General features: G+C 45.9%; 1 protein-coding gene across 1 annotated transcript; it reads right to left on the bottom strand.

The window, feature by feature from the left end:
- On the bottom strand, positions 1-27121 carry LOC132832855 (antigen peptide transporter 2-like). The gene is made up of 11 exons (XM_060851042.1): positions 26524-27121; positions 22986-23100; positions 18570-18700; positions 17836-18041; positions 15809-16006; positions 15401-15529; positions 10820-11008; positions 7151-7324; positions 5323-5482; positions 4864-5000; positions 1-452 (listed from the first exon to the last, which is right to left on the bottom strand). Exons 1-11 carry the CDS (start codon positions 27047-27049, stop codon positions 237-239), a joined length of 2181 nt encoding a protein of 726 aa, XP_060707025.1. The 5' UTR covers positions 27050-27121; the 3' UTR covers positions 1-236.
- Positions 27122-27641: the final 520 nt, after the last annotated feature.

Genomic DNA, 27641 nt, shown 5'->3' with positions numbered 1-27641 from the left:
TTCGTCTACCTTCGGTTTTTATTTCACATTTCCAGCATTTTTATGTTTTAATCAAACGCGTTTGAACCTAATTACAAACCTCACATTGCTGTGTGAGACAGTGATTACACCAAAAGCTCAGTTCAATATATACAGAAGCAAAATACAAACTACTATCATATTAAAATGAAGACAGTGTGTTTTTCAGGGAGGAGTGATTTGGGTTGTGGCTCCATGCCCTCCATTCCAAAGTCTGGTTAAAACTCAGTCACGCTCTGCTCCCCGTTAGAAGTCAGTCTCTGGAGCAGGTGGAAATAGCAGCCTTTTCTCTCCATTAATTCCTGGTGCTTTCCCTCCTCCACCACCATCCCTCTCTCAATCACAATGATCTTGTCAGCCTTCTCCACAGTCTTCAGACGGTGGGCAATGACCAGGATGGTTTGTCCCGTGTCCTTCGATAATGCCTGCTGGATCTGGGAGAGACAGAGAGAGAGTGAGACAAAGAGAGTGAGAGAGAGAGAATTAACATCAGGCACATAGAGTCAGTGTCGCCTAATGCAGGAACCTCTTTGGGCTGGGGGATCTGGAGGTGTAAATCTGACAGTGCTGCCCATGTCCCCATCACCATCTCCTCTATTAGACTGTGGGAAACCGTCATGACATCAGTAAGAAACCCAACCAATCAACACCCTTCCTTTCCAGGGTGAGAGGAGGCAGACCTGCCCTGGAACACCTACCCGGAGCTAAGCTGGAGGATCAAGGTGATCGCAGGACATTTGCAAGTTTATTGGTTGTTGACCAGTTGATGTTGGGGACTGTATTTCAACTCCAATAATTTAGAAAATATAAATGTGTAAACTAGCACAGGGAAAGTGAGAGTTTATAAGCATAGGGGAGAGAAGCAATTTATTGTATGGCATTGTATTGTTAATATTATGAGACTGAGGCTAAAGTAAATTAGAGGAGGAAATAGATTTAAAAGTTTCAGGTTAGAAGTGTAGAACAGCTCAGCCAAGTGTGTCAGTGGGCAGTCAGGGTCATTTCCAATGTCACATGCAAGCCCGTGTGCAGGAAGTGTCACCATAGCTGGAACGATACTGCAGGAGCAGGAGATTTCTAGATTAGATTAGATTCCCCACAGTGTGGAAACAGGCCCTTCGGCCCAACCAGTCCACACCCACCCAGACCCAATTCCCTCTGACTAATGCACCTAACAATATTAGCAGTTTAGCATGGCCAATTCAGCTGACTGGCACAGCCCTGGATTGTGGGAGGAAACCGGAGCACCCGCAGGAAACCCCACACAGACACGGGGAGAATGTGCAAACTCCACACAGTCACCCGAGACTGGAATCGAACCCGGGTCCCCGGTGCTGTGAGGCAGCAGTGCTAACCACTGCTCTGGGGAAGATGGCCCCAAGCCAGAATGGTTCCACCTGGGTCTGAGCTTCTTGAGGGTGTTTTGTTAGTGTCACGGTGAGGGTTTTAAACTAACTTGGCAGGAGTGTAGGATCAAGTGAAACTAACAGAGAAGACTAGGGTTCCTGAAATGTCAGCTCGCACCAATGAGAGAATAAGAAGTTATTCAGCGGAGTCAAAATCTAAACCATGTTGGTGAATACACAGAGATTAGGGAATATGGTGAGGGAGGTACAGATGCAGATTTTGAATTAGAATTACAATGTGTTGGTGGTGACGGAGTTCTGACTCATTGGAGAGCAAGGTGGTGTTAACTATTCCTCAGTAGAAGGTATTCAGGAAAATACAAAAGGGATCAAGGGTGATGCTTTGTAGTTAAGGAGACCATTGTAGTTCTGAGGAAATAGAACATTTCAGAAGGTTAAAGGGCAGAATCAATCTAATATAAAGGTTTAGACACATTGCTCAGTATAGTCTGTAGAACAGCAGCAAGTGGAGAGGATGAAGAGGAGCAAATCTGCAGGGGAATTAGAGAGGTGTAAACATCATATAATAGTTATAATGGAGGACTTTAATTAGCTGTATACAGACTGGGATAGTGTGGTATAAGGGACAGGGAGGGACAAGTCTTCCTAGACTGTATCCAGGAGAGATTCCAGCAGCAATGTGTGTCCAGTCTAACAAGGAAGGAGGGTCTGCAAGAGCAGGCTTCTGGGAGTGAGGCTGGCCAAGTGAAGGAGGAGGAATTAGGGATCAGTGATCATTGTATCAAACGGTTCTAGACAACGGTGGGAAATGTCAGGGGTCAATCCAGAGCAAGAATAATCAATGACAGAGAGAGGATGTTAAAGGGACAGGAGCAGAGCTGGCCTGATCAACTGGAACTAAAGGTTGGTGGGAAAAACAGCAGCTGAACAACGGGAAGGGGATGGTCCAGGTACAGTCAAGGTATATTCCCTCAAAAAGGAAAGGTGGGACCATCAAACCGAGAGCTCCATGGATGGCCAGGAGATAGACATTTCGATAATGTAGAGAAAGTCTGCTTTCGACAGGTGTCAGACAGAGAATACAATTGAGAGTGAGGAGGAATATTGAAGGTTTGGGTGGGAAGGTGAGGAAATAAGTGAAACAAAGAGAAATTATGGGAGAAGGCTGACAGCTAACATCAAGGGACAATGCCCAAGTCTCCAATATGGACATGAACAGTAAGAGGTGGGAAACAGGGGAAGAGGGCTGATCAGACATCAAAAAGGGGGTGTACACATGAAGGTAAGAGGCAACTCAGAGGGGTTCATGGGATACTTTGCATCTGTCTTTCCCTACAATGTAGGTGCTGCCTGGGTCACAAGACCACATGTCAGGCCATTCAGCCCATCGAGTGAGATCATGACTGATCTGATCATCCTCAACATCACTTTCCTGCCTTTTCCCCCTCACCCTTGATTCCCTCAATGAGGAAATACCCGTCTGTCTCAGCCTTGAATATTCAGAAGGAAATTGTGACAGAGGAGTAAACCCAGTCAGTTAGAAGACTTTTAAATTGATAAAGATGCAGCATTGGATAAACTGTTTGTACTTAAATCAGGGCCAGAGGAGATGCATCCAAGGATATAGAGGAAGCGAACGTGGAAAATGCAGAGGCATAAGCCACAATATTGCAATCCTCCCAGGATTTGAAGTGGTCGAGGATTGCCAGAGGACTGGACAATTGCAAAATTTATAGCCATGTTCAAAGAGATTGTACAGAGAGGCTGAGAAATCACAGCCCATTCAGTATACTCTCATTGGCAAGGAAACGTCAAAGAAAACTATTTCGGGGAAGTTTAATAGTCACATGGTAAAATATTAATGATTTGGAAGAGGCAGTATGAATATCTTACGGGAAAAATGTATCTCACGAACTTGCTGTAGTTCTTTGAAAAGGTAACAGAAAGGGCTTAATGAGGGTTATGCTGTTGCTGTGGTTTATCTGGATTTCCAAGAGGTGTGGGAGAGAGAGTGCCATAGAATGGATGGTTGAGATTTAAAAAGGACAGCAGCAACATGGATACAAGATAGACTCAGTCTTGGATAAGATAGTAGGATGATGATAAATGGGTGTTTTCTGCAGAGAGTAGAGGATTTGTAGTGCAGATCTCTCGGGGTCAGTAGGAGACCCTTGCTTTTCCTGTTATGTACAAATAATCTGGAACTTGGTCTGCTGGGAACAACGTCCATATTTGCAGATGATGCAAAACTTAGAAGAATCGTAAAGTATGAGGGATCAGTGTGGAAATCCAAAAGGACATTGACAAACAGTGGGCTGGGCAAGCGGGGGCATTTAGGGTTCAATGTGGAAAAACTTGGAGCTGATGGACTTTAGTACAAAGAAAATGAAAAGAGTATAAAATAAAGAGTATGATTCTGAATGTTGTACAGGAGCAGGGGTTCCTACAGGCAAACATACACAAGTCATGAAAAGTGTGAGGGAGAGAGCTATTAATAAATCATAGAGTACTCCAGGCTTCATTCATTAAGGCAGTGATTATAAGACCAGAGGGTTTCTGATGAACTTACACTGCATACTTGTTTCAGCCTCGGCTGGAGTATTGTGGACAGCTGTGGGCACCATTTTATAGGAAGTAGGTCAAAGTATAAGAGAGAGTGCAGAAGTGATTTGCAAGAATGGGTCCAGAGATGAGACACTTTAGATGATATGGAGATGCCGGTGTTGGACTGGGGTGTACAAAGTTAAAAATCACACAACACCAGGTTATAGTCCAACAGGTTTAATTGGAAGCACACTAGCTTTCGGAGAGACGCTCCTTCATCAGGTGGTTGTGGAGAATAAGATTGTGAGACACAGAATCTGAGTCTTATGATGTTAAACTCCACAACCACCTGATGAAGGAGCGTCGCTCCGAAAGCTAGTGCTTCCAATTAAACCTGTTGGACTATAACCTGGTGTTGTGTGATTTTTAGCTTTTAAGAGAGAGTGGGGAAAATTTGACTGATCTCCGAGAGGAAGAGAGAGCTAAGTGGAGATGAAAGAGAAGTTTTTAAATCATGAAGTGTCTGAAAAAGTACACAAGTAAGAAAGTGCTGCTGCTCATAATTGGATTGAGAGCCAAAGGCCCAGATTTGAAGTGTTTTGCAGGTGAAGCGAATGCAAGGTGCAGGATGCTTCCCACCCAGCATCTGGGAAATATGGGGAAGGTAGATTCAACTCAGGTATTCAAAAGGGAATTGAACGGTTACATAAATACACAGGATGTACAGGGAAATGGCTGGAGGTTAGACCAAAATTCATATTCTCAGAGTCAGTGCAGGCAAAATGCACTGAATGGACTCCTTTTGCAGAATAACAATTCTGTCACTGTGAGAAATCTGTTACACCGGTAATAAACCCTACCAATCTACACCCTAACACAGTGTAATAACGCTCTGTAATAAGAGTTTCTGTGAACCCTGAGGCTGCTCCCTCACCGTGTGCTCACTCTCCACATCGAGGGAGCTGGTTGCTTCGTCAAGGATGAGGATTTGAGGTTGTCGGATGAGAGCTCGAGCAATGGCTATTCTCTGTTTCTCTCCACCAGAAAGCTGTCCTCCCGTCTCTCCGACATCTGAATGGGAGAGTGGAATATTTCAGTGATGGTCACATCGTATTGATCCCTTTCCCCTTCTCCATACAGTGGGGGCAGCTCAGTGACCTGAGCAGCTCCTCATGTGGCTTCTCTCGGAGACGGAGGTGAGCTCCCCACTGGTGTAGCCCTCCACAGAGATCAGTGGGAGTAACTCCCAAACACACAAAGCCCAGATAGTCAGTTGCCCTCGATAACAGAGTCCCTCACTGTCACACTCCATCCAAGTCCCTGACTGTCCGTCCCGATCATCCTGCCCTCACTGCCAGTCTTGCTGGGTTTAGAGTGTTGTTTCTGATGATACCTGTGCTGTAGCCACGCTCCAGTCCCTCGATGAATTCATGGGCATTGGCTTTCTGAGCTGCTGCAGTGACCGATGACATCGGAACGTTCTGGAGGCCATAGCAGATATTGTCCCTGACAGAAAGTGCAAACAGCACAGGCTCCTGTCCCACGACACCCAACTGAGGAGCAAAAACACAAGAGTTTTGTTCAGAATCACCAGCAGACAGAGACAGACCCCAGTGTGGTTGTAAAATGCTGTCGGTGAGAGAGGACCAGGCAGGATAGTGAGACCTGTACTCAGTACTCACCAACAGACTGAGAGTGGGCAATGAAGGAACATCATTCAACACAGCTCAAAGCATCACACATCTCGAGAAGGACATACTGAGTGTAGTCACTATGGTACACACCGATATTGTGTGTAATTTGGGATGGACAGATGGAAATTGATGTGCACATCCCCCACTGAGGCAGTTGGTAAAGTGATAGACTTACCTTTATTAACTGAGGTATTGGCTTTAAGTGCAGGGAGATGATGCTGGAACCGTATAAAACATTGGGGAGGTCATAGCGAGAGTATTGTGTGCTGTTCTGGAATCCTCATTATAACACTGGAGATTTACCAGGAAGTTGGGCTGTAGAGTTTCAGTACCGAGAGAGATGGGACATACTGGGGTTGTTTTCCTAAAGCAGAGGGGATTTGACTGAGATTTGTACAATTTTCAGGAGCACAGATAGGATAGAGAGGAAGAAACTTCCTCTTGGTGGAGAGGTCAATGACCAGAAACACAGATTTAAGGTACAGGCTGGAAAGTTTAGAGGGCACTTTGAAGGGAAACTGTTTTACTTTGAGGGAGCCTAGAACTCACTGCCTGTCAGGGCGATAGACACAGAAACCCTCATCCCATTAAACAAGGTGGGCACTTGTGACACCAAGGCATACAAGGCAACGGGCCAAGTGCTGGAAAATGGGATGAGTTAGGTGGTTATTTTTGACCAGTGTAGATGTGCTGGAGAGCTCGATAACAATAAATGCTTGCCTTATGTAGTGGGAGTGCAGGTTGGAGGGTAAATGCTTGTCAGGTTAACTCCCCTGATTTCCTTCAGCAAGGAGCCCTGAGTTTTCTCACAGCCAACATAGCAATCAGACAACTCACAGTTCATCTGAATTACTCTATCAAGGTGAACAAGCCAAAGATTCATGGAGGAACAGCCCAGGAGGGTGGGTCGACAGGTTTTGGGCACAAGTGAGGAAAAACAACAGTTTCTTCCCATTATAGCAGGGATAATCTGACAGAGGGAGGTGAGAGGGAGGGTGGTCAGTCCACAGTCAGCAATGGTCTTGCTCAAAGAGATGGGGATAACTTACATTGGCCACTCGGGTTGGTCAACGATCACAGGGTGATGGGCAATGGGCACATTTCAATCCAAATGTAGATGCTTTTCCCTGTCCCAAAAGGTGGCTCAGGATGGAAGTTAGTTCAAATATAAAGACTAAGGTTGGAGCTTTTTGTTTGTCAGTCGTGCCAAGGGAAATGGAACCAAATTGGGTAGATTTAGAGAAGGCGCGGATCAGATGTAAGCTATTTTGTGGTGAACAGGCTGAAAGGCCTCCTCCTGAAGGACAGAAAGCTGGGAGCTGAGATGCAGCATTTGCAGAGAGTGAGTGAGTACAGGGCAATAGAATGAATGCCAATCCCTGGAGTATTATGTGCCCAGTTTGCTTGTGCTATTGCCACTCTGCACCTCCTTATTCATTACAGAATTTTCTCCCTGACCCTGGGGGTTATATGAGCCACTCACTCACTCACTCTATCCCCAGGGACAGGGGGACAGCTGCCCCTCACCTTGTTGTGGTAATATTTATGTTCATATTCCTCAATGGGTCTGCCATCCAGCAGGATCTGTCCGGACTGAGGTCGATAAAACCTCTCGAGTAGGTTCACACACGTCGTCTTACCCCCTCCGGAGGGTCCCACCAGGGCCGTGATCTCACCACACTTCAGCTCAAAGGAGACGTTCTGGAAAGGAACAGGACAGGGAGAAGGAGCAGGTCAGTACAGTGCAAGGCAGGACCCACACATCCGGGTCTGTCAGTGGGAAAGAACAGAGAAGGCAGGTTCAACTGTACCATGGCTCAGAAGCCAAATTACTAATGGTCACATTGAACTAATAAATTCCAACAAGTCTTTTTTTTTACTAGAGGACACACAGGCAGAACATGGTTGTGGATGTATATTCACTGGCCCCCAGGTATATACCTGTGTGAACCCATGGATAATTACAACTGACGGATATCACAGACATGTCTAACAGAGAGAGTGAAGAAGAAGAGTTAATAAGTGGCTGGATCTCCACCCCTACATTTCTAAACTGCCTTAGGAGAAAGCCATCTCTTGCCCACATTTCTATGGTTTACCCTTCCACAAACATACACGGAGTACAGTCCCTAATCTGTAAAGCAACATGAGATCATGTGGACTGGCATTCTGTGAAGGTCACAGCTTGAGGACAGCTACTAGACACCCTTGCACTTCAGGTAAAAATAAAGACTAGTCCTCACTTTGCTGAAAGCTATTCACTGCTGAAAGGAAACAGGACAAAAGAATTTCAGTTAAATTGCAAAGAGAAGAATCTCAAAATTGACTGCTCAACTACCAATATCGGCCCTACTTTATCACCCAATGTAATGGCTGCTACATTCACTATTACCCTTTCACTCTTTCCCAACTGCCCAGAGACTAATCCATATATCTACTCACTTTTATCTTTATATTTGGACTCACTTTGTGTGCCTGTGTTACATTTCTACGTTTTTTTAGGTTTCACTAACTAATAAACTCACTTTTCAATTCAAGAATGGGTAATCAAATGAACTCTTTTTCAAACAGAAGTTAGTTTGGATGTGGGAGAAAGGCATACTATTGGAAGCTTTTCCATGAACATTGTTGTGAACAGTTAGGGGGTGGGGGAATAACGAAGGGGAGCCAGTTTCTGATGATGCAAATAAGATGAAGGCACTTTGTGCTGAGGACCATAAGGAATCTGCAAGTGAATACAGATAGGTGGAGACAGTGGGATAAAACTGGACAGATGGGTTTAATGTAGGAAAGTGCGAGGTCATGTACTTTAATGGAAGGATCATTTTTAAATGGAGCGAGACTCCAAAAAAAAGTGCATGTGGGTGTTCTTATGAAAGACAAGTTAGCATGTAAGTGTAGCAAGTAATGAAGAAAGTACATGGAATTTAGGGCTTTGTGACTGGCGAGGTTAGAAACAGAAGGGTCTTCTTACAACTACACACAATATTGGTGAAGCCATACCTGGAGTACTGGGAACACTTCTGATCCGGTATTTACAAAGGAATGACTGGGATTGGGAACAGTTCAAATGAAGCCCACGAGGTGATTCTTGACTTCTGAAGAATTGCTAACTAGATTAGGTCTTTGTTCATTAGAGTTTAGAAGAAAGTTGGTGATTTTATTGAAAGGCTGATTCTGAGGGGTTTGACAGGGGGGATGTTGAGACTCTTCCACTCATGGGAGAGTCTCAAATTAGGGAAAAGAGCACACTCATTGAAGACTGATATGGAAAGGAAATTTTGCTCTCAGAGGGTAAAGAATGTATGAACTTCCCTACCCTGAAGAGTTGTAAGGATGGCTCGTTGTAAGTTTAAGAGGATTTAATTTAAGAGGATTATTTGTATAGATATATTACTTAATGTCAGAGTTGACAGCTATGCAGAGGCGGCAAGAGAGAGATGAGGCCCAGGACTGATTGGACATGGTTTTATAGAAAGGAAGGACAGGCATAAGGGGCTGACTGGTTAGGGCAGTCATGACCATTTGACGATGTCAAGCTGTCAGTCTGTCTGTCTCTCTGCAGTAAAAATGACTGGAGATAGCCACAATACTGGGAAATGTGATGTTATACACTTTGGCAAGAATAAAGGAATTGAATATTATTTAAATGGAGAAAGACTGCAGAAAGAGGGATTTGGACGTCCTTGTCCATAAATTACACAAAAGGAGTGTCCAAGTCAATAGATCATAGGGAAAACAAACAGAACACTGACCTTTATTTCAAAGGGAGTGGGGTATATAAATAGGGAGGTGTCGCTAAAACTGTATAAGACATAAGTCAGACTACAGCTGGAATACTGGGAAGGGTAACCAAGGAAAGATAATCAGAGGCAGTCCAGAGAAGGTTCACTCAGCTGATCCCAGATATGGAGAGACCGTCATAAAAGGGGATGTTAAACTGATTGGGTATGGACTCACTCAAGATGATTATCGGGCACCGAGAATGGCAAATTTTCGATCAGGAAGGAATTCCAAAGTTACTGGGAACAAAGTGGAGTTGAGGATTAGCGGATCCGCCATGGCCTTATTGAATGGCAGAGCAGACTCAATGGGCCAGATAGCCTACTCTAGCTCCTATATCGATGGTCATCATTGGCTAATCTAAGATTTCCCAGAAATCCACTGAATCATAATGTCAGATTCTCTCAGGGATTACCAGGCAGGTTGAGTCGGTAGTTAGGAAGGCAAATACAATGATGGCATTTATTTTGAAAGGACTTGAATATATAAGCAGGGATAGTACTTCTGAGGCTCTGGTCAGACCACATTTGGAGTATTGTGCGTGGTTTTGGGCCCCATATCTCAGGAAGGATGGACTGGCCCTGGAGCGTGTTCAGAGGAGGTTCATGAGAAGGGTCCCAGGACTGAAAAGCTTAACAGATGAGGAACATTTGAGGACTGAGGGCCTATATTCGATGGAGTTGAGAAGGATGAGGGGGTATCTAATTGAAACATACGGAATATTGAATGGCCTGGACAGAGTAGGTGTTGGGAAAGTGTCCCCATTGATAGGACAGACTAAGCCCCGAGGGCACTATCTTAGAGAAAAGACCTTTTAGAATGGAGATAAGGAGAAAAGGAGAAACTTCTTGAGCCAGAGAGTGGTGAGTCTATGGAATTCATTGCCACAGAAGACTGCAGAGGCCAGGTCATTGGATGTATTTAAGACAGAGATAGATAGGTTCTTGAGAATCAAAGGGATCAAGGGTTTTGGGGAGAAAGCAGGAGAATGGGGTTCAGTCATGACTGAATGGTGGAGCAGGCTGACTGGGCTGAATGGCCTAATATCTGCTCCTTTGTCTTAAGGTCTTCGGTCCCTGATCTAAGATCTCACTGTAATCCACTGCAATAATATGCTCCGTACCTGACCGATGATGTAACTGAGACCTACTCCAATAGTACACATTATAGTTACAGAATCAGTACAGGCACAATGGAACAAATCTGTCCCATAACGATGGAGCAAATCTCTCCTTCTGTCCCAAAATGATTCTGCTCTCACTGACATCATTGTCTTAGTATTGGATTCAGATCTCAGTGAGATCGCCTGCAAAATTACCCTCAACGCCTAATCCAGGATTACTCTGGGATCCACTGTAACATTACAATGCCTGATCTCAGAGGATAGAGGAGATGATTCGATTATAATCTTACCTTTAAGGACTGAACGTCAGGTCTGGTTGGGTAAGAGAAGGATACATTCTGGAATTCTACATGTCCTTTCAGAGTCTCCTTTACCAGCTTCCCGTCCGTGGGAACACTGGACTTCCGATCCATATACTCAAACACTTTCTGGGCTGCTCCCACCGAGTGGGTCATCTCCGAGTACATGTGAACCAGGGTCTGTTTAAATAGACAGAGAACAGCTTTACCTTGGCAAAGTCCATGCTCGTCCTCACAAAGACAGACCAAACACAGCAGCGCATGTATCAACAACACACAGACACACAGCAACGGCTGAAAAGGAGGCCTGAAGCTGAAAGGGCAGCGGCCTTCCCATCGGAGAGCTGTTTCTCATGGTGACCCACAAGAGCTGGGTAATGCTGCCTACTCGGGTGCACTCATTGAAACAGAACTGTTAACTTCATGAAATCAATGCTTGCCGATTCAGACACCCGAGCTCGAAAGAAGTGGTACACCTAGACTGCCACGTGAACTAACTTCAGAGAGGCTGGTATCCAGTTCCCCTTTATTTACCTGCGGAAAGTCTGAGACACTGTTCCAGCTACCTCCGAGTGAACAGGAACTCCGACGCTTCTATTTCTAACGGTCAGCCAGGGCTCCCTGATTGGGGCTGTTCAGCTGGTCCAATCAGGGAACTCCATCTCTGAGATCCACTTGGCTGACCACGTTACCATCACTACACCACAAAATAGTGACACTGTCTAACTGTCCACTGGTGATTCGGAGTGATCTGTCAGGACGTAAGATCATAACGTCAAAAGAGAGAACGGGAATATGTGATTGCTGCCAATTTGGAACTCGTATGTGGTCTGTGCAAACTTGAAGGAGTCCTTCCCTGTGTTTGTGGAAAACTTATCTAGAACTGGATGCAACATTTAGAAACATAGAAACTAGGAGCAGTAGTTGGAGGTTCACCCTGTGAACCTGCTCCCTCATGCAGTGCGATCGTGGCTGATTATCTAATTGTGTACCCGTTTTCCCACCATACACTGGATCTCTTTAACCCAAGAACTATATCTGACTCCATCTTGAAAACAGTCCATGTTTTGGCCTCAACCACCTTCCATGATAGAGATTTCCACAGGCTGATGACTGGTTGAAGACATTTCTCCTCATGTTAATCCTAAAAATGGCCTACCCCATATCTTTAAATCATGACCCCTGAGTCCAGGCTCCCTGGTCATCAGGAACATCCTTTTTGCTTTTCCCCTGTCTAGTCTGGTTAGAATGGTTATAGGTTTCTATGAGACTCCTCTCTCATTCCTCTAAATTCCAGTGAATGTAGTCCGAACTGATGCAGTCTACCTTCATACCTCGGTCCTGCCATCCCAGGAATCAGTCTGGAAAACCTTTGTTCCATTCCCTCCATAGCCAGAACATCCTTCCTCAGCTAAGGAGACCAAGAGTGCACACAATACTCCGGATGTAGTTTCAGCAAGTTCCTGTAATATTATTGCAAGACCACCCTGCTCCTGGACTCGAATTCTTTCACAATGAAAGCATCTTATTCAGTTTCTTCATCAGCTGCTGCGCCCGCACGTGTCTGCAGACTTTCAGTGACCGGTGTACAAGAGGGACACCCAGGTCCTATTGCATCTGCCCCTTTCTTAAACGATCGCTGTTCAGACAATAATACGTCTTCCTGCTCTTGATACTTAAGTAAATAACGTCATATTTGTCCACGTTATGCTTCATCTGCGATGTATTTGCTCACTGACTCAACTTGTCCAGATTACACTGCATCCTGATCACAGCTCACCCTTCCACCTAGCTCGTAGTCAGCTGCATATCTGGAGATATTCCATTGAGTTTCTTCATCAAAATCAGCAGTGAATAGTTGGGGTCCAAGCACTGGCCCCTGGGGTACTCAAGCAGACAGAAACGAGGTTTATTAAGCAGAAGGTTAATTGTGCTAACAGTTCAGCTTAAATAAGCTTCTGGTGTGGTTGTGTTTCCAACAGGTTTAGTTTATGGAGTCATGATTTGGAAACTATCACTGTATTCTAACAGATGAAAGGCTTAATAGACAATCAATTTTTCAATGTATAATTTCAGTTACATCACACTGTAAATTTTTGCTATAAATTCTGTGTGTTAGGATCGAGCCCTCCACTATCACCTGATGAAGGAGTGACACTCCGAAAACTAGTGTGCTTCCAATTAAACCTGTTGGACTATAACCTGGTGCTGTGAGATTTTTAGTTTTTGGAGTGGTTGTCAATAGAGGCTCACGTATACACACCAGAGAGATGGCATTTCCTGGGATCCCCTCTAGGTCCAGCTCATGCTAATTCCATTAGAAGATCTCCTTTGATAGAAAAACCTTTAAGCCTTTGCATATTTCAGATATGTAAGTGACATATTCAGAATATTTCAGCCTGCAAGCTTAATAAACGCCATCTTTCTCCCACATTGACCATTGAAACGGAACACGCAAATGAGCCCACCCTTCTCCATGTCAGAATTCTCAACCAATATAATGGTTGCTTAACCCTTACCGAGCAAAGGCCCACACTCTCTGGTCAATATCCACACCAGGATTCCCACAGTTGCATGCTACAAGTTTGGTCTTATTGGGAACGACATGAATTGGGCCAGAGCCATTTGCTCACTGTGAGAGGTTGCTGCTGAGATGGGAGAGGTGTCAGTGAAACGGCACAGTAACAGGTACCCGAACCAATCACCAAGCACTTGTACAGTGAAAACTCATGAAAGGGGCCTCTGTCCACTACCTCTGGCTGAATGGCGCCCAGTCTAGCTCAGAATACCCTGGAACGAAATGGAGTCCCAGAAAATCCAAGCAATCAGTGAAGCTAGTTGCCTCACTCAGCAATAAATCCATGAGTAGGTTGTGTCCACTAACAGCATATTGCTATTAATGTTTTGCCAGAAACACAAATGAGTAAGGTGGTATCTTGAGTTTCAGTGATCGAGCGATTCCAGGTATGCAGGCTGTATCTATCAATGACAGGGGGCGACCATATCGAACAATGTAGCCCGATTATCATTCGCTGTGGACAGTGTCTGATCCTGCATAACCAGCCCAGGGCCGCAAACCTCTGAAAGGATAGCCACCATTGGATGTGCACTCTGCTATTGGACATGATTAATTAAATAACCCAGACTGTGTTCAGAGACTCACCACAAGCCAGTTTAAGATGATCAGTTGGGCCCCAGAGTGACACACTGGCACATGCTGAAAGCTACATTCGTAGGAACAGGAGGAGGCCATTCAGCCTCTTGAGCTTGTCCTACCATTCAATGGTACCAATCATGGATGATCCGCGGTCTAATGCAATATGCCTGCCTTTGGCCCAGATTATACGTTTGCTTTAAACCATAAACACTCAGGGCCCTGTTTTGTATAGGAAAGGAATTTGTACATGAATTGCACCTTCTCCAAAAGAAAAACAGTGATCGGGACAGTCGAACCCACTGTGTTGTCATGGCAACAGCCTGACCAATCAGCATCCACCTGCCGAGCCTGAGCATGAAGATTGACAGTTAGCTGGTCTCCCTTCATCACCACGTCAAGGATGGACAACCAATGTATGAACCAATGTCTCTTCCACGTTGTGATGAATGCAAGGTGAAAAGCTTGATCTCTTTTTATCACTGTTTTAAGGTCTGAATTACCAAGCATTTATTTAACACACACACACACACACACACACACACACACACACACACACACACACACACACACAAAAAAGACAAAAACACAATACTCGCACACGCAAGTTAACAATTGTGCCAAGCAAGTGGTGGCTAAGGAAGAAATCTAACCACAGCCCCTGACATTCAGTGGTGTGACTATCACAGAATTCCTCCACTATCCACATTCTGGGGGTTACCATTGACCAGAAACTCAACTGGACTCACCAAATAAACAGATCACAGGCTGGGAAGACTGCAGTGAGTAACTCACCTCCTGACTCCCCAGAGCCTGTCCATCGTCTACAAGGCACAAGTCAGGACTGCAATGGAATACTCCCCATTTCCATGGTGTGGGTACAAAGAGGGGAATATACAGGGACTGAATGAGAAGATCATAATGAAGGCAATGCACTGCATAGGTATGAGACTGGAATCTAAAGGGATGGGGTGGAAATATAAGGGAATGGGAAAGCGCTGTAGGCAGTTTGGATAGGAATGTGGGGAACTCAACTGGGAATGTACAGGAATTGCCAGATCCAATGGAAATATACTGTGATAGGAATAGGGAGAATCTGGATGGGATTGGACTGCAATTGGAAAGGAATCCAGAGATTGAATGGGAGCGTACAGGGATGGAATCGGAGTTTAAAGTAATGGGACTCGAAAGAGCTTAGATACCACCACAGAATTCTAGTGAAGTTCATTATTTTTCAGCTCGTATTGAAGCTGAGTATGTGAACAGCAAATGGGCTGGCTGTAGTTTTCTGGCTGTGTCAATATGATTGGAGCCAGAGAGAAGGCAAAAGCTAACTAAACCGTATAGTAAACTCTGCATCCCTCAAAGGCAGCAACCATCAAACCACACTCAGACCAGCAGAGAACGGAGAGTCTTACCCGGACGTAAGATCCGAAGTCCCCCTGGTACAGGATGAAAGCGACAAGATCCCCACTGCTCATCTGCCCGTTCCGGATCAGGTACTGTCCAGTGTACAACATGATCAGCTGCATCATGAGTAGTATGTGCTGCAGAGACACAGCAAGGGGAAGGAATGAGACCACAGGCAGAGGGACAGACATTGTAATACACACCTGAACAAATAGAGAGACAGATAAGGGAGAATCTCACGGTGTAGATGGCACCCTGGGGGGAGGTGCACTTTCCCTCAGATTGCTGATCCCATCTGAAAGTGTTGACATCTGAAATGATGGCTCTTTCTGCTCATGCTTCGGACAGACTGAGTGCTGAAGCAGTCATTACGTATGCAGTGAGGGGGGATGGGGCAGACTGTCGTATCCACTTACCCTGTGGCACACCAGGTACACCGCTGTGACAATATCCCGTTTGTTCTTCAGCTGATGCGTTGCCTGGAGCTTTTCCTCGAACAGTTCAGATTCCTCATTCTCGGCAGCAAAACTCCGGACTGTCCTGATCCCGGAAACAACCTCGCCGGCCAGTTGGTTTGACTTGGCGATGGAATCCTGCACCTCCTGGACCAGTTTCTGTGTGTAACACAAAACAAAGCAGTCAGACACAATCCCACTCCTGGAAATCTGTAACGATTCTTCTTGACTGCGTAAAGCGCTGATCTATCCCATTGGAACCACAGGTGAAGATTTGGTTGGGGTAGAAAGTGGGTCCTGGAACTATCAATCACACTGCAGCAACATACATTTGAAGATATGGTCACCTCATTACAGCAAGGATATGACTCCACCAACAAGCGAACAAGGGAGATTTGCCAGGATTGGAAAAGTGCTGCTATGAGGAAAGACTGGATGGGCAGGGAATGCTGTATGCACCTTCAGTACTGTAACCTGCAAGGAAACAAACTGGGGTGTTTGGAATTCAAGTCCTACTCTGGAAGCAGTATTGGATAAACTCATAATTTGCTGAGACTCCTGGCCCCGATAGCTTGCAATGTGGGGTCCCAAAACAGGCAGCTACAGAGATAGCAGACGCACTGGTTGTAAATTTCCAAAAACCTGGAGAAGGATTGGAAATCTGGCAATATGACACCACCTTTCAAAAAGGGAGGGAAGGCAAAAAGCATGTAGCTGGTTGGTCTAACATATATTGTTGGAAAAATATTGGAATCAATTATTAAGGAAATAACAGCAACACATTTGTAAAATTATAATGAAGTCAAGCATTCCTGAAAGGGAAATAGTCTCTGACTAATTAGAATATTTTGAACAAGTCTCAACCAGATTGGGTAGAGGGGATGTGGATAGGTAGATAGATGTGTTGAATTTCAACTTCTGGAAGGTGTTTGACAAGGTACCTCACAAAAGTCTTAAGATGTCATGGAGGCAGGATTGGTGTGCACAGAGAATTGGCTCATGGGCAAGAAATATTGAGATTTTTTATCAGGTTGGTGACCAGTGGGTTCCACAGGGATCAGGGCTGGGACGACACTGTTTACATCAAAATGACTTGAAGGAAGGAAGTGAAGCCAAATTTGCAGATGACATAAAAATAGTTGGAAAGGCAGGTGGTGAGACAGATAATGATATATTAAGTGAGTGGGTAACAAGTTGGCAAATGGAATATAACATGGGAAAATGCAAAGTTGGGCATTTCAGAAAGGACAACAAGAGAACAGAGTGCTGTTCAAATGAGCAAAAAGCTGCAACACAAAGGGACTTGGCGAACTTGCACACAAACTCAGAAAGCTGGCACAGAGGTGCAGCAGGTAATCAGGAAGGTTAGTGAAATGTTGGCCCTTATTTTGAAAGGGTTGGGGTGTGAGAGTAGGGGAGCCTTACTGCAACTATACAAGGTGCTGGTGAAACCACATCTGGAGCACTGTACCGTCAGCAGTTTTGGTGCCATTATTTAAGGGAAGATTCATCTTATTGGAGGCAGTTCAGAGAAGGTTTACAAGGATGATCCCTAATCTAAACATCAGGTCATAGACAGAGAACACAGGGGACTAACACCTTCAACATATTGTCCAGCTATCACTATTGTTAACAGCTAACCCGAGAATGCAACATTAAAAAAAGATTTTGTGATTTACACATGAAAGAAGTGAAACTATCACTGTATTCTAACAGATGAAAGGCTTAATAGACAATCAATTTTTCAATGTATAATTCCAGTTACATCACACTGTAAATTTTTGCTATAAATTCTGTGCCTTAGAATTGAGCCCTCCACAATCACCTGATGAAGGAGTGACACTCCGAAAGCTAGTGTGCTTCCAGTTAAACCTGTTGGACTATAACCTGGTGTTGTGTGACTTTTAACTTTGTACACCCCAGTCCAACACCGGTATCTCTAAAAAGTGGTTCGCTACAGTGTGTTGTATTGCTAGCTGCGTACTCACCATGTGATACTTATTATACAGCTTCTGAAGGACTATGGTGAGAGGAGACTCGATAAGTATCAGCAAGGTGAGCTGCCAGGAGAGGGAGACCATGAAGAAGAGGATGCCAACTGTCTTCACCAAGCTTCGCAGGAAGATATTCACATTGGCTGCAATGGAGCGACTCATGAGGGCAGTGTCAGTGGAGAGGCGTGAGGTGATATCACCTGTGGAATAAACAACACAGACAAAACTAATGTCTATTAAATAAGGACAGTTATCACAATGCAACAGCAAAACAGGAGCGATACTAACCACCATCTAGAGCCAATTCATTACAGTCATATGATTGCTTGTAATGAATGCACTGTCATACCAGCCTGGTATGGTGATTTCCCAGCCCAGCCGGGCAGTCTCTTGACAGCACCTGGTGGTCTCTCAGCCTGGCATGGCCTCAACGTGGACGTCCTGCCCCGGTGATTCCAGAGTGGTCTCCCACCCTTGTGAGCCTCAAGGTGAAGCCCACTGCAGTCTGGAGTCTAGGTGCCAGGGTGGACTGGGTTGGAAGTACTGTTGTTCTGAACTTTTTTAGGTTCACTATTTTCTAATGTATTCTCACAATATGTAACGCTGGACTTTTTAATTTCATTATTTTTCTAGCTTTTCTTTCCCTAAGAGTTTGTACCGTGGAATCTATGCCTAGGTATCTTGTAACAGTAGCTGGAGGAAATACAGCTGTTTGGTGCTGTCCTTACCAGAACGAGTTATTTCAAAGAAGCCGATTTCCTGCTGTACCAGGGATGAGAAGAGCAGTTTTCGCACCCGTTTGTTCAGTCTGTACATTGTGAACATGAAGAGGCCTCCCCGGAGACCGGCTGAAATGGAGCTGGAAAAGGAACAATTCCTTCAGTCAGATAAGGCTGGAAGTTATTGGGGTGGGAGTGTGTGTGCTGGACTCTGCACTCCCTCCCTCCCTCTCTCACTGTGGGAGCTGTGGAATTGCTGATTTAGAGGTTCCCATCTGAACACAAGCACAGTCTGTTCATTATGAAGAGAGTGCAGGAATAGACCATTCAGCCCCTCCAGCCCAGTAACATCATGACTGATCTGATTCTAACTACAAACCCATGTTCCCACCTACACCTCCTCCAATTTACCTTTCACCCCTTTGTTTTACATGCCCACCTCTGCCTTAAAAATATACAAGGAAATGGGTCTCGTTCAGTTTATCAAACCTGATCAACAAGGACAAGTTGGGCCAAAGGTCTGTTTTCATACCTGTATGTCTCTGTAAATCTGCTTCCACCCGCTTTTCAAATCAAAAGTCACAAACACTCACAATCCTTTGAGACAAAAACTTTGCCATGGCTCTTTTATTTTTAAAATGAATCGGGCTTATTTTTAAACAATTCGAGGTTCTCCCACAAGAGAAAACATACCCATATCAACTTCAGACCCTTCAGGACCACATTTGTTTCAATCAAGTCACTTCTTACTCCAGTGGATACAGGCCTAGTCTTTCTGACATTTCCACACAAGACAACTCGCCCATTCCACATTTTCGTCCAGGAAACATTAAATGAACAATCTCCAACACCTTTACACCGTGGGCGGCACGGTGGCACAGTGGTTAGCACTGCTGCCTCACAGCGCCTGTAGACCCGGGTTCAATTCCCGACTCAGGCGACTGACTGTGTGGAGTTTGCACGTTCTCCCCGTGTCTGCGTGGGTTTCCTCCGGGTGCTCCGGTTTCCTCCCACAGTCCAAAGATGTGCGGGCCAGGTGAATTGGCCAAGCTAAATTGCCCGTAGTGTTAGGTAAGGGGTAAATGTAGGGGTATGGGTGGGTTGCGCTTCGGCGGGTCGGTGTGGACTTGTTGGGCCGAAGGGCCTATTTCCACACTGTAAGTCTAATCTAATCTAATCCTTCCTTCAGTGGGGTAACCAATCCCATCTACAATGCTGCAGACGTGATCTCACCAGCATCCTGTAACTGAAACATGACCTGCCTAATATTCAAATCCTTTTGCAATAAATAGTAACATTTTATTACTTTGCCTAATGACATACTGTACCTACATATTAACCTTTCACCATTCATTTACTAGGGCACCAAAAACCTGCTGCATCGCAGAGCTCTGCAACCTCTCATCATTTAGATATTAAGTTTCTTTTTATTCTCTCTGCCAGAGTCACTTTGGAAGGAGTAACAGGAATGAAGAGTACTGGGTGAATGTTAAGATTCTTGGTAGTGTAGCTGAGCAGAGGGATCTTGATGTCCATGTAAATAGATTCCTGAAAGTTGCCACTTGGGTTGTGAAGAAGGCACACAGTGTGTTAGCTTTTATCGGTAAAGGGATTGAGTTTCAGAGCCATGAGGTCATGCTGCAGCTGTACAAAACTCTGGTGCGGCCGCATCTAAAGTACTGCATACAGTCCTAGTCACTGCATCATAGGAAGGACGTGGAAGCTTTGGAAAGGGTGCAGAGGAGATTTACCAGGATTTAGCCTGGTATGGAGGGAAGTTCTTATGAGGAAAGCTTGATGGACTTGAGGCTGTTTTTGTTACAGTGAAGAAGGTTAGAGGTGACTTAATAGAGACATATAAGATAATCAGAAGGTTAGATCTGACACTTGGACTATTCCACCGAGTCCAGAAATGATCGGAACCTCCACAGAAGGAGATGAGTGCCTGGTGCTGCTGGTTCCTGTTGTCCTAGTCCTGCAGTGGTATACTCCATGTGGCTGCATTGACCTTTTCACCCATCATGCACTGAGCAGCTTGCCCTCAGGAGCAGCCATGGTGGGATGGATCAACAGGGGGAAAAAAAACGTGCTTTCATTCACTGTGCCTGCACAATGGCGAATTGAAAATGAAATCAACTTGTTGGTGTTGTGTTGCATTTCCAGTTGGCTAGCTTTGGTCAAAGATTTCGCTGGCCTTCAACATCTAATTTTTATGTCACAGAATCATACAATCTTTGCAGGAGGCCATTCAGCCCATTGTGCCCTCCCCTGTTGTATTACCTACTGTTAATGTCCTGCCTTTACCACATATCCCTGCACACCATTTCTTTCCAAATAACCACCCAATGCCACTCTCAATGCCTCAATTGAACCTGCCTCCACTGTATTTCCAGGCAGTGCGTTCTATACCTTAACTACTCGCTGTGTGAAAACACTTTTCCTCAAATCACCCTTGCTTTGTTGGCACATTGATACAAATCTATGCCCTCTCGGTCCTTTTTAAGTTCATGAGCAGAAACATCTGCTTCCAGTCCAGCCCACACATGTTTTGGAAACTTCTACCAAATCTCCTCTCGATAGAGAGCAGTCCCAACTTCTTCAATCTATCGTTAGAAGCGAAGTGTCTCATCACTGGAACCATTCTTGTAAATCGATTCTGCGTGAATCTAATGATTGTTACAGATGAAAAAGTGAAAGTTTACCTGCGTTTGCCGTGCACCAACACACTCAGCAGCGTGGTTAACTCTGTCAATATGTCATACAATCGCTTTGCTAATTTATGTAACAGGGTATCAGGTACCAGTGAAACTGCACCAGAAAAGGTGGAGGGGAATGATCAAATAAACTTTTCTGTAGAAAATGTAGTGGGTCGTTCTGCCCTTCAAGCCTGCTTCCCTCTTCGTCCTTGGTTTCTGCCCATACCTTTGATCCCTTTAGCTTTAAGAACTGTATGTATTTCCCTGAAAAGGTTTGGCCTCATCTGCTTTCTGTGGCAGAGAATTCCACGAGATCACCACTCTCTGGGTGAAGACATTTCTCTTCATCGAAGTCCAAAATGGCTGACCCCGTATCCTTAGACTGTGACCTCTGGTTCTGGACTGCCTGGTCATCAGGAACACCCTCCCTGCTTTCACCCTGTCCTGTTCTGTTGAAGTTTTTTTAAAGATTTTGAGAAAATTCCTGCTCATTTTTCTAAACGCCAGTAAATATACTTCTAACTGATCCAGTCTCGATTCATATGTCAGACCTACCAGCTCAGTCTGATAAACCTTTGTTGCTCTCCCTCCATTGCCACAACATTCTCCCTCAGATAAGGATACTGAAACGACACATAATACTGCAGGAGAGGCCCCACCAAGGCCTTGCATAACTATAGCAAGATACGTGAACACGCTTGACCTATTCCTCTGAAAGTTGACTGCAATTCAAAAACTAAGACGACGACTTGGGACTGGTTTCTGGTTCATTGTCCAAGCTATGCGAAGTAGGTCTGTGAATCACCTCTTTCTGATCCAGTGAGCAGTGTTGGAAAGTATTTGTGTGGATTTCTGGTGGGGACGGAGTTTGACAGCGATGTCTTTCATAGACCGATGTTAAACTTGTGTTAAGTCCCACCTCAGTTGGAGTAGGGTGCCCTGTGCTGGTAAGAATGTGACCGTGTTGGAGATTGCAGAAAACATTCACAAAAATGGTTCCAGGGACGAGGAACTTCTGTTATGAAAATAGATAATACAGGTCAGAGTTATTTTCTTCAGAGCAAAGATGGCCAAGAATAGATATGATAAAGGTTCTTAAAAATCATGAGGGGTTTGGTCAGTGTGAATGGAGAGAAAACTGTTCCCAATTGTGAAAGTACCATGAACACAAGGTCACAGATTCCAAGTAATTGCGAAAAGACGCAAAGGTGATACGAAAGGAAAGCTTTCTCATGCAATGAGTGGTTCGGGTCTGAGAGGCTGGTTCAATCCAGACATTCACACAGGAATTACACTGTTATCTGAGAAGAATGATATTCAGAGTACAGGGGGAAGGCAAGGCAATCCCACAACACACGTTTTTCATTTGAGGTGTCAATACGGACACGATGGGTCAAATGGCCTCGATCTAACCTGGAAAGGATTCTGTGAAGTGGAAGCAGTGCTCTTCTGCCAATATCATTGGACTAGTAATACAGACACCCATGTTCATGCTCCAAATCCTTTTGCACTAACCAATCACCACACAATAATCCTTTCCTAACGCCAATCTAATGCACACCCCTGATACCAACACCTTCCAGAATCCCCATTCAGGCTTGACCTTATCCCATCCTATCAATACAGGGCGTCTCTCTCTCTCTCTCTCTCTCTCTCTCTCTCGAGGGTGGGGAGGGTGGGGGGGGGGGGGGTCAGTGACGAGCAGCCACCTCCATCACTGACGGCTTACCTTCCCACGGAGCTAACGGACATGTAGAATATGGCGATGAGGAACGCTCGATGGTCAAAATCAGACTTCAGTAAATCAATCACCTTCCCTGTGTAGTAAGGCATGAAGACCTCACCTGAAATCAAACACACATCGACACAATATGAATACTATCAGGGGATGGGTGAGGGTGCAGGAGGACGGCTTAGAGAGATGGAGTGAGACAGCGCGATTGGTCAGAGGAATACAGACAAAGTGGGGTCTGCGTCAGAGGGATAAAGGGAAAGACAGAGAGGGGCAGATCAGAGACAGTGGGGAAGTGGACGGGTCAGAGAGATACTGAGGAAGAGAGGGGGGTAATAGATCAGAGAGATAGTGGGGAAGAGAGAGGGGGGTAATGGGTCAGAGAGATACGGAGGAAGAGAGAGGGGGATGGATTAGAGAGATAGTGAGGAAGAGAGAGGGGGATAAGGTGATACAGAGAGATAATGTGAAATACTGATCCCATGTACCCCACTCACTCTGGTTCCCGAAACACTTTTTACTCTGGTATCCACTCCGGAGTCTCCTTACACAGGAGAAGTCCCACCACACTTGTTCCAAACCCCCTCTCACTCTGCAGACTACCCCTTTTCGTCAGGTTCCTGGATAACACTCCCACCAGATCCTACTCAATGGCCCCACGCTCTGGCTCCCCAATTCACTCTTGTCAATCCAAATTCACCCCTCCTTCCTTTTTGGCATTTCCTCCTCCATCCTTCATCCCCCTCCCTCAATCACGGTGATCAGATTCCTCAACCCACCTCCACGTAAGAACAGCATAGAAACAGACCCTTTGGTCCAAGCCAAACAGAATCTGAAACTAAAATAGTCCCACCTACATGTGCTTGGTCTCTATCCCTCCAAACATTTCTTATTTATGTACCAACCTAATTTTTTTTTACAGCGTTGTAGGTGTTCCTGCATCCGCCACTTCCACGAGTTCATTCAACATTCAAACCATTCTCTGTGGAAAAGAATTGTCCCTCATGTCTATTTTAACCTTGAAATCCCCTATCCTACAAAAAAAGATACCTGCCATTCACATTATCTACACCCCTCATTATTTGATAAAGCTTTAAAAGATCACCTCTCAACATCCAATGCTCCAGTAAAAAGCTCTCAGACTACCCAGCCTGACCTTTATTAACTCAAATCTCCCACAACATCCTGGAAAATCTCTCCCGAATCCATTCTAACTTAATACTGTGCTTCCTGTATCAGGGAGACCAGAAATGGACAGAGTACTGCAGAACAGGCCTCGCCGAAGTCCTGTATAAACACAACATCCCAACCCTTATACTCAAATGTCTGAGCAATGAAGGCAAGCATGCTCATGTCTTCGTAACCTATCCACATGTGACACAAACTTCAAAGAATTATGTACCTGAACGTTTTGGTCTCTGTGTTCTACAATAAGGGCTTTTGTCCAAAATGTCGATTTACCTGCTCCTCGGATGTGCCTGACCTGCTGTGCTTTTCCAGCACCACTCTAACGTTGACACTGATCTCCAGCATCTGTAGTCCTCACTTTTGCCTAATACTACCCAAGGCCCTAATTCTAACTGTATAAGCCCTGTCCGTGTGTGTTTTACCAAAATGTAGTAACTCACATTTATCCAAATTAAACTCCATCTGCCACTCCTCAGCCCACTGACCAATTTATCGAGATCTCTATCCTCTCAGACAGCCTTCTCTCTCACCACTACACCATCTTGGTGTCACCTGCAAACTTAGTCATCATGCTTTCTATATTTTCATCTAAATCATTTAAATAAATGACAAACAAAAGTGGACCCAGCACCTATTCCTATGGAAGCCACTGGTCACAGACCTCCAGATCTGTATCCAATTGGCAAGCTCACCCTGAATCCTGTCTGATTTAACTTTACTCATTAGTCTACCATGTGGAACCTTGTCAAAGACTTGACTTATGTCCAAGTAAACAAAGTCTACCACTCTGCCCTCATCAAGCTTCTTATTCATGTTGTCCTCCTCAAACAAAGGAACAATATTCTCCAGTCCTCTTGGTCCTCTCCTTTGACTAAAGAAGAAAAAGATTTACAGCCCTGGAACAGGCCCTTCGACCCTCCAAGCCTGTACTGATTCAAATCCACTGTCCAAACCTGTCTCCCAATTCCTAAGCAACTCGATCTCTTTGCTCCCCCACCTACTCGTGCATCTGCCCAGATGCACCGCAAATGAATCTATCGTGCCAGCCCCTACTACCTCTGCTGGCAACACACTCCAGGCATCTACCGCCCTCTGTGTAAAGTACTTTCCAAATGTATCCCCCTTAAACTTTTCACCTCTCACCTTGAAAGCTTGACCTCTAGTTATTGAATCCTTCACCTTGTGAAAAAGCTTGTGTCTATCCACCCTGTCTATATCCTTCATGATTTTGTAAACCTCAATCAGGTCCCCCCTCAATCTCTTTTTCTTTTTGACTAAGCTCTCAATTTCTCTGGTCATCTAAGTTTCCTCAATCTTGTCATTGTTATCCTTCACTTTCACAGGAACATGCTAGTCCTGAACTCTAGTCAACTGGCCTTTCCACGGTTCCTACATGCCCGATGTGGATTTACCCTCAGTGATCTTAATCTGCACTACCTGGGATTCTGCCGAATATAGTGGAAGATAACCTCCCCTCCAGTTTATTATTTTCACCCAAGACTACTTTTATCCTTAAGTAAAAGTAACTTAAAGCTTCCAAAACTTGCACCCCTCAATCTGGATCCCTCCTCACACCACCCCCGCCCCCAACTCTAATTCAGTTCACTCCTGTTGTCAATTCATACTGCATAAACTCCATCCCCTCAATTCAGATCATCTCCCTGTCCCCTCAATATGGGTCCCCTCACTCCTCTCAATGCAGATCCCTGCACGATCCTCAGTGCTGGTCCCCTTACCCTATCCCCATCCAGGATCACCCTCATTTCTCCCACTCCTCCTCCCTCTGTCAATCCACAACTTCCCCTCTCCCCGTGCCCCCCATCCCTGTCACTCCCCTCCCCTAACCCCACTGTCCCCCTCTACTCCACTCCAGCCCAGCCCACCCCACCCCGGGTCACTCCCCGAGATCCCCCTCAATCTGGGTCACTCAACCCAACAACCACCCCCCACCCTCCTGCCCTCGTCACTCTCACCTCTCCCCCTGGGTCACTCCCCCCAACATCATTCCCCCAGCTCCGTTCCGCTGGGTCACTTCACCCACCCCGTCACTCCCCCAGCACCCTTCCCCCCCCAGGTCACTCCCCCAGCCCACTCCTCCCCGGGGTCACTCCCCCAGCCCCCTCCCCCACCAAACTCTCCCAGCCCCCCACCTGGGTCACTCCCTACCCGTTACTCTCCCAGCCCCCACCCCGTCACTCTCCGCGCCCCCCCGCCACTCCTCTAGTCACTCCCCACCTTCAATCACTCCCCTCCCCCCGAGTCACTCCCCCAGCCCCCTCTACCCCCTGTTACTCTCCCTCCCCCCAGGTCACTTCCCTCCCCCCGGGGGGGGGGGGGTCCCACTCACCGATCACGGCCAGGGTGAGGAAGGTGAACGCCCCGCTCAGAGGGACCAGGTCGGGCCGGGACAGGGCGAGGAGGCGGCGCCTGATGCTGCGCTGTGTCCCCGGGAGGGAGCCGCGGGCCCGGGCCCGGAGCAGAGCCGCCGCCGCCGCCTCCAGGAGGGCGAGGGCCAGGCCCGAGGCGGCGTGAGGGAGGAGGAGGGCGGCCAGGGAGCGGGGCGCCAGGCCCAGGCTGAGGCCCAGCCCCAGGGCCCGGGCCGGGGCCGGCAGCAGGAGGCGGTACAGAGCCGGGGAGAGGCCGCAGCAGGCGGTGTACAGCAGCAGCGGGCGGTGCAGGCCGCCCAGGCTCCGGCTCAGGGCCAGGCTGAGGGCCAGGGCCGACAGGGACGGCACCGCCTCCGGCACCGCCAGCAGCGACAGCCCCAGCTGCAGGAGAGGGGCCAGGGCGGCCAGGAGCAGGCGCCGGGACCGGGGCAGGGGCAGGGTCCGGGCCGGGGCCGGGGGGGAGAGCGCTGCTCCCGGGGACTCCATGGTCAGCAGCTGCAGGCACAGACACAACTGTGTCCCCCAAAAGTTTCACTTTCACTCCCAGAGACAGAGAGAGAGGGAGCCGCCCCGGAATAAAATCATCATCAAATAAAGATCAACATCATCATTAATATCAATAACAAACATCATCAAATAAAGATCAATAACATCAATCATAATCATTAATATCAATAACAAATATCAAATCATCAAATAAAGATCAGTAACATAAATCCTAATCATTAATATCAATAATAAACATCAAATAAAGATCAATAATATAAATCAAAATTATTAATATGAATAACAAATATCAAATAAATATCATTAACATAAATAAAATCATGTTTATATCAATAACAACCCACCAAATAAAGATCAATGACATAAATATCAATGATGTGGAGGTGCTGGTGTTGGACTAGGGTGGACAATGTTAAAACTCATAGAAATACCAAGTTATAGCCCAACAGGTTTATTTCAAAGCACTAACTCGAACAGAATTCCCACAGTGGGGAAACAGGTCCTTCACTCCCAACAAGTCCACACCGACCCTCTAAAAACCAACTCATCCAGACCCATACCCCTACAATAT

Source organism: Hemiscyllium ocellatum, chromosome 35 (assembly GCF_020745735.1).
Source record: "Hemiscyllium ocellatum isolate sHemOce1 chromosome 35, sHemOce1.pat.X.cur, whole genome shotgun sequence".
Classification (NCBI taxonomy): domain Eukaryota; kingdom Metazoa; phylum Chordata; class Chondrichthyes; order Orectolobiformes; family Hemiscylliidae; genus Hemiscyllium; species Hemiscyllium ocellatum.
This window is presented reverse-complemented; position numbering and strand designations above follow the sequence as displayed.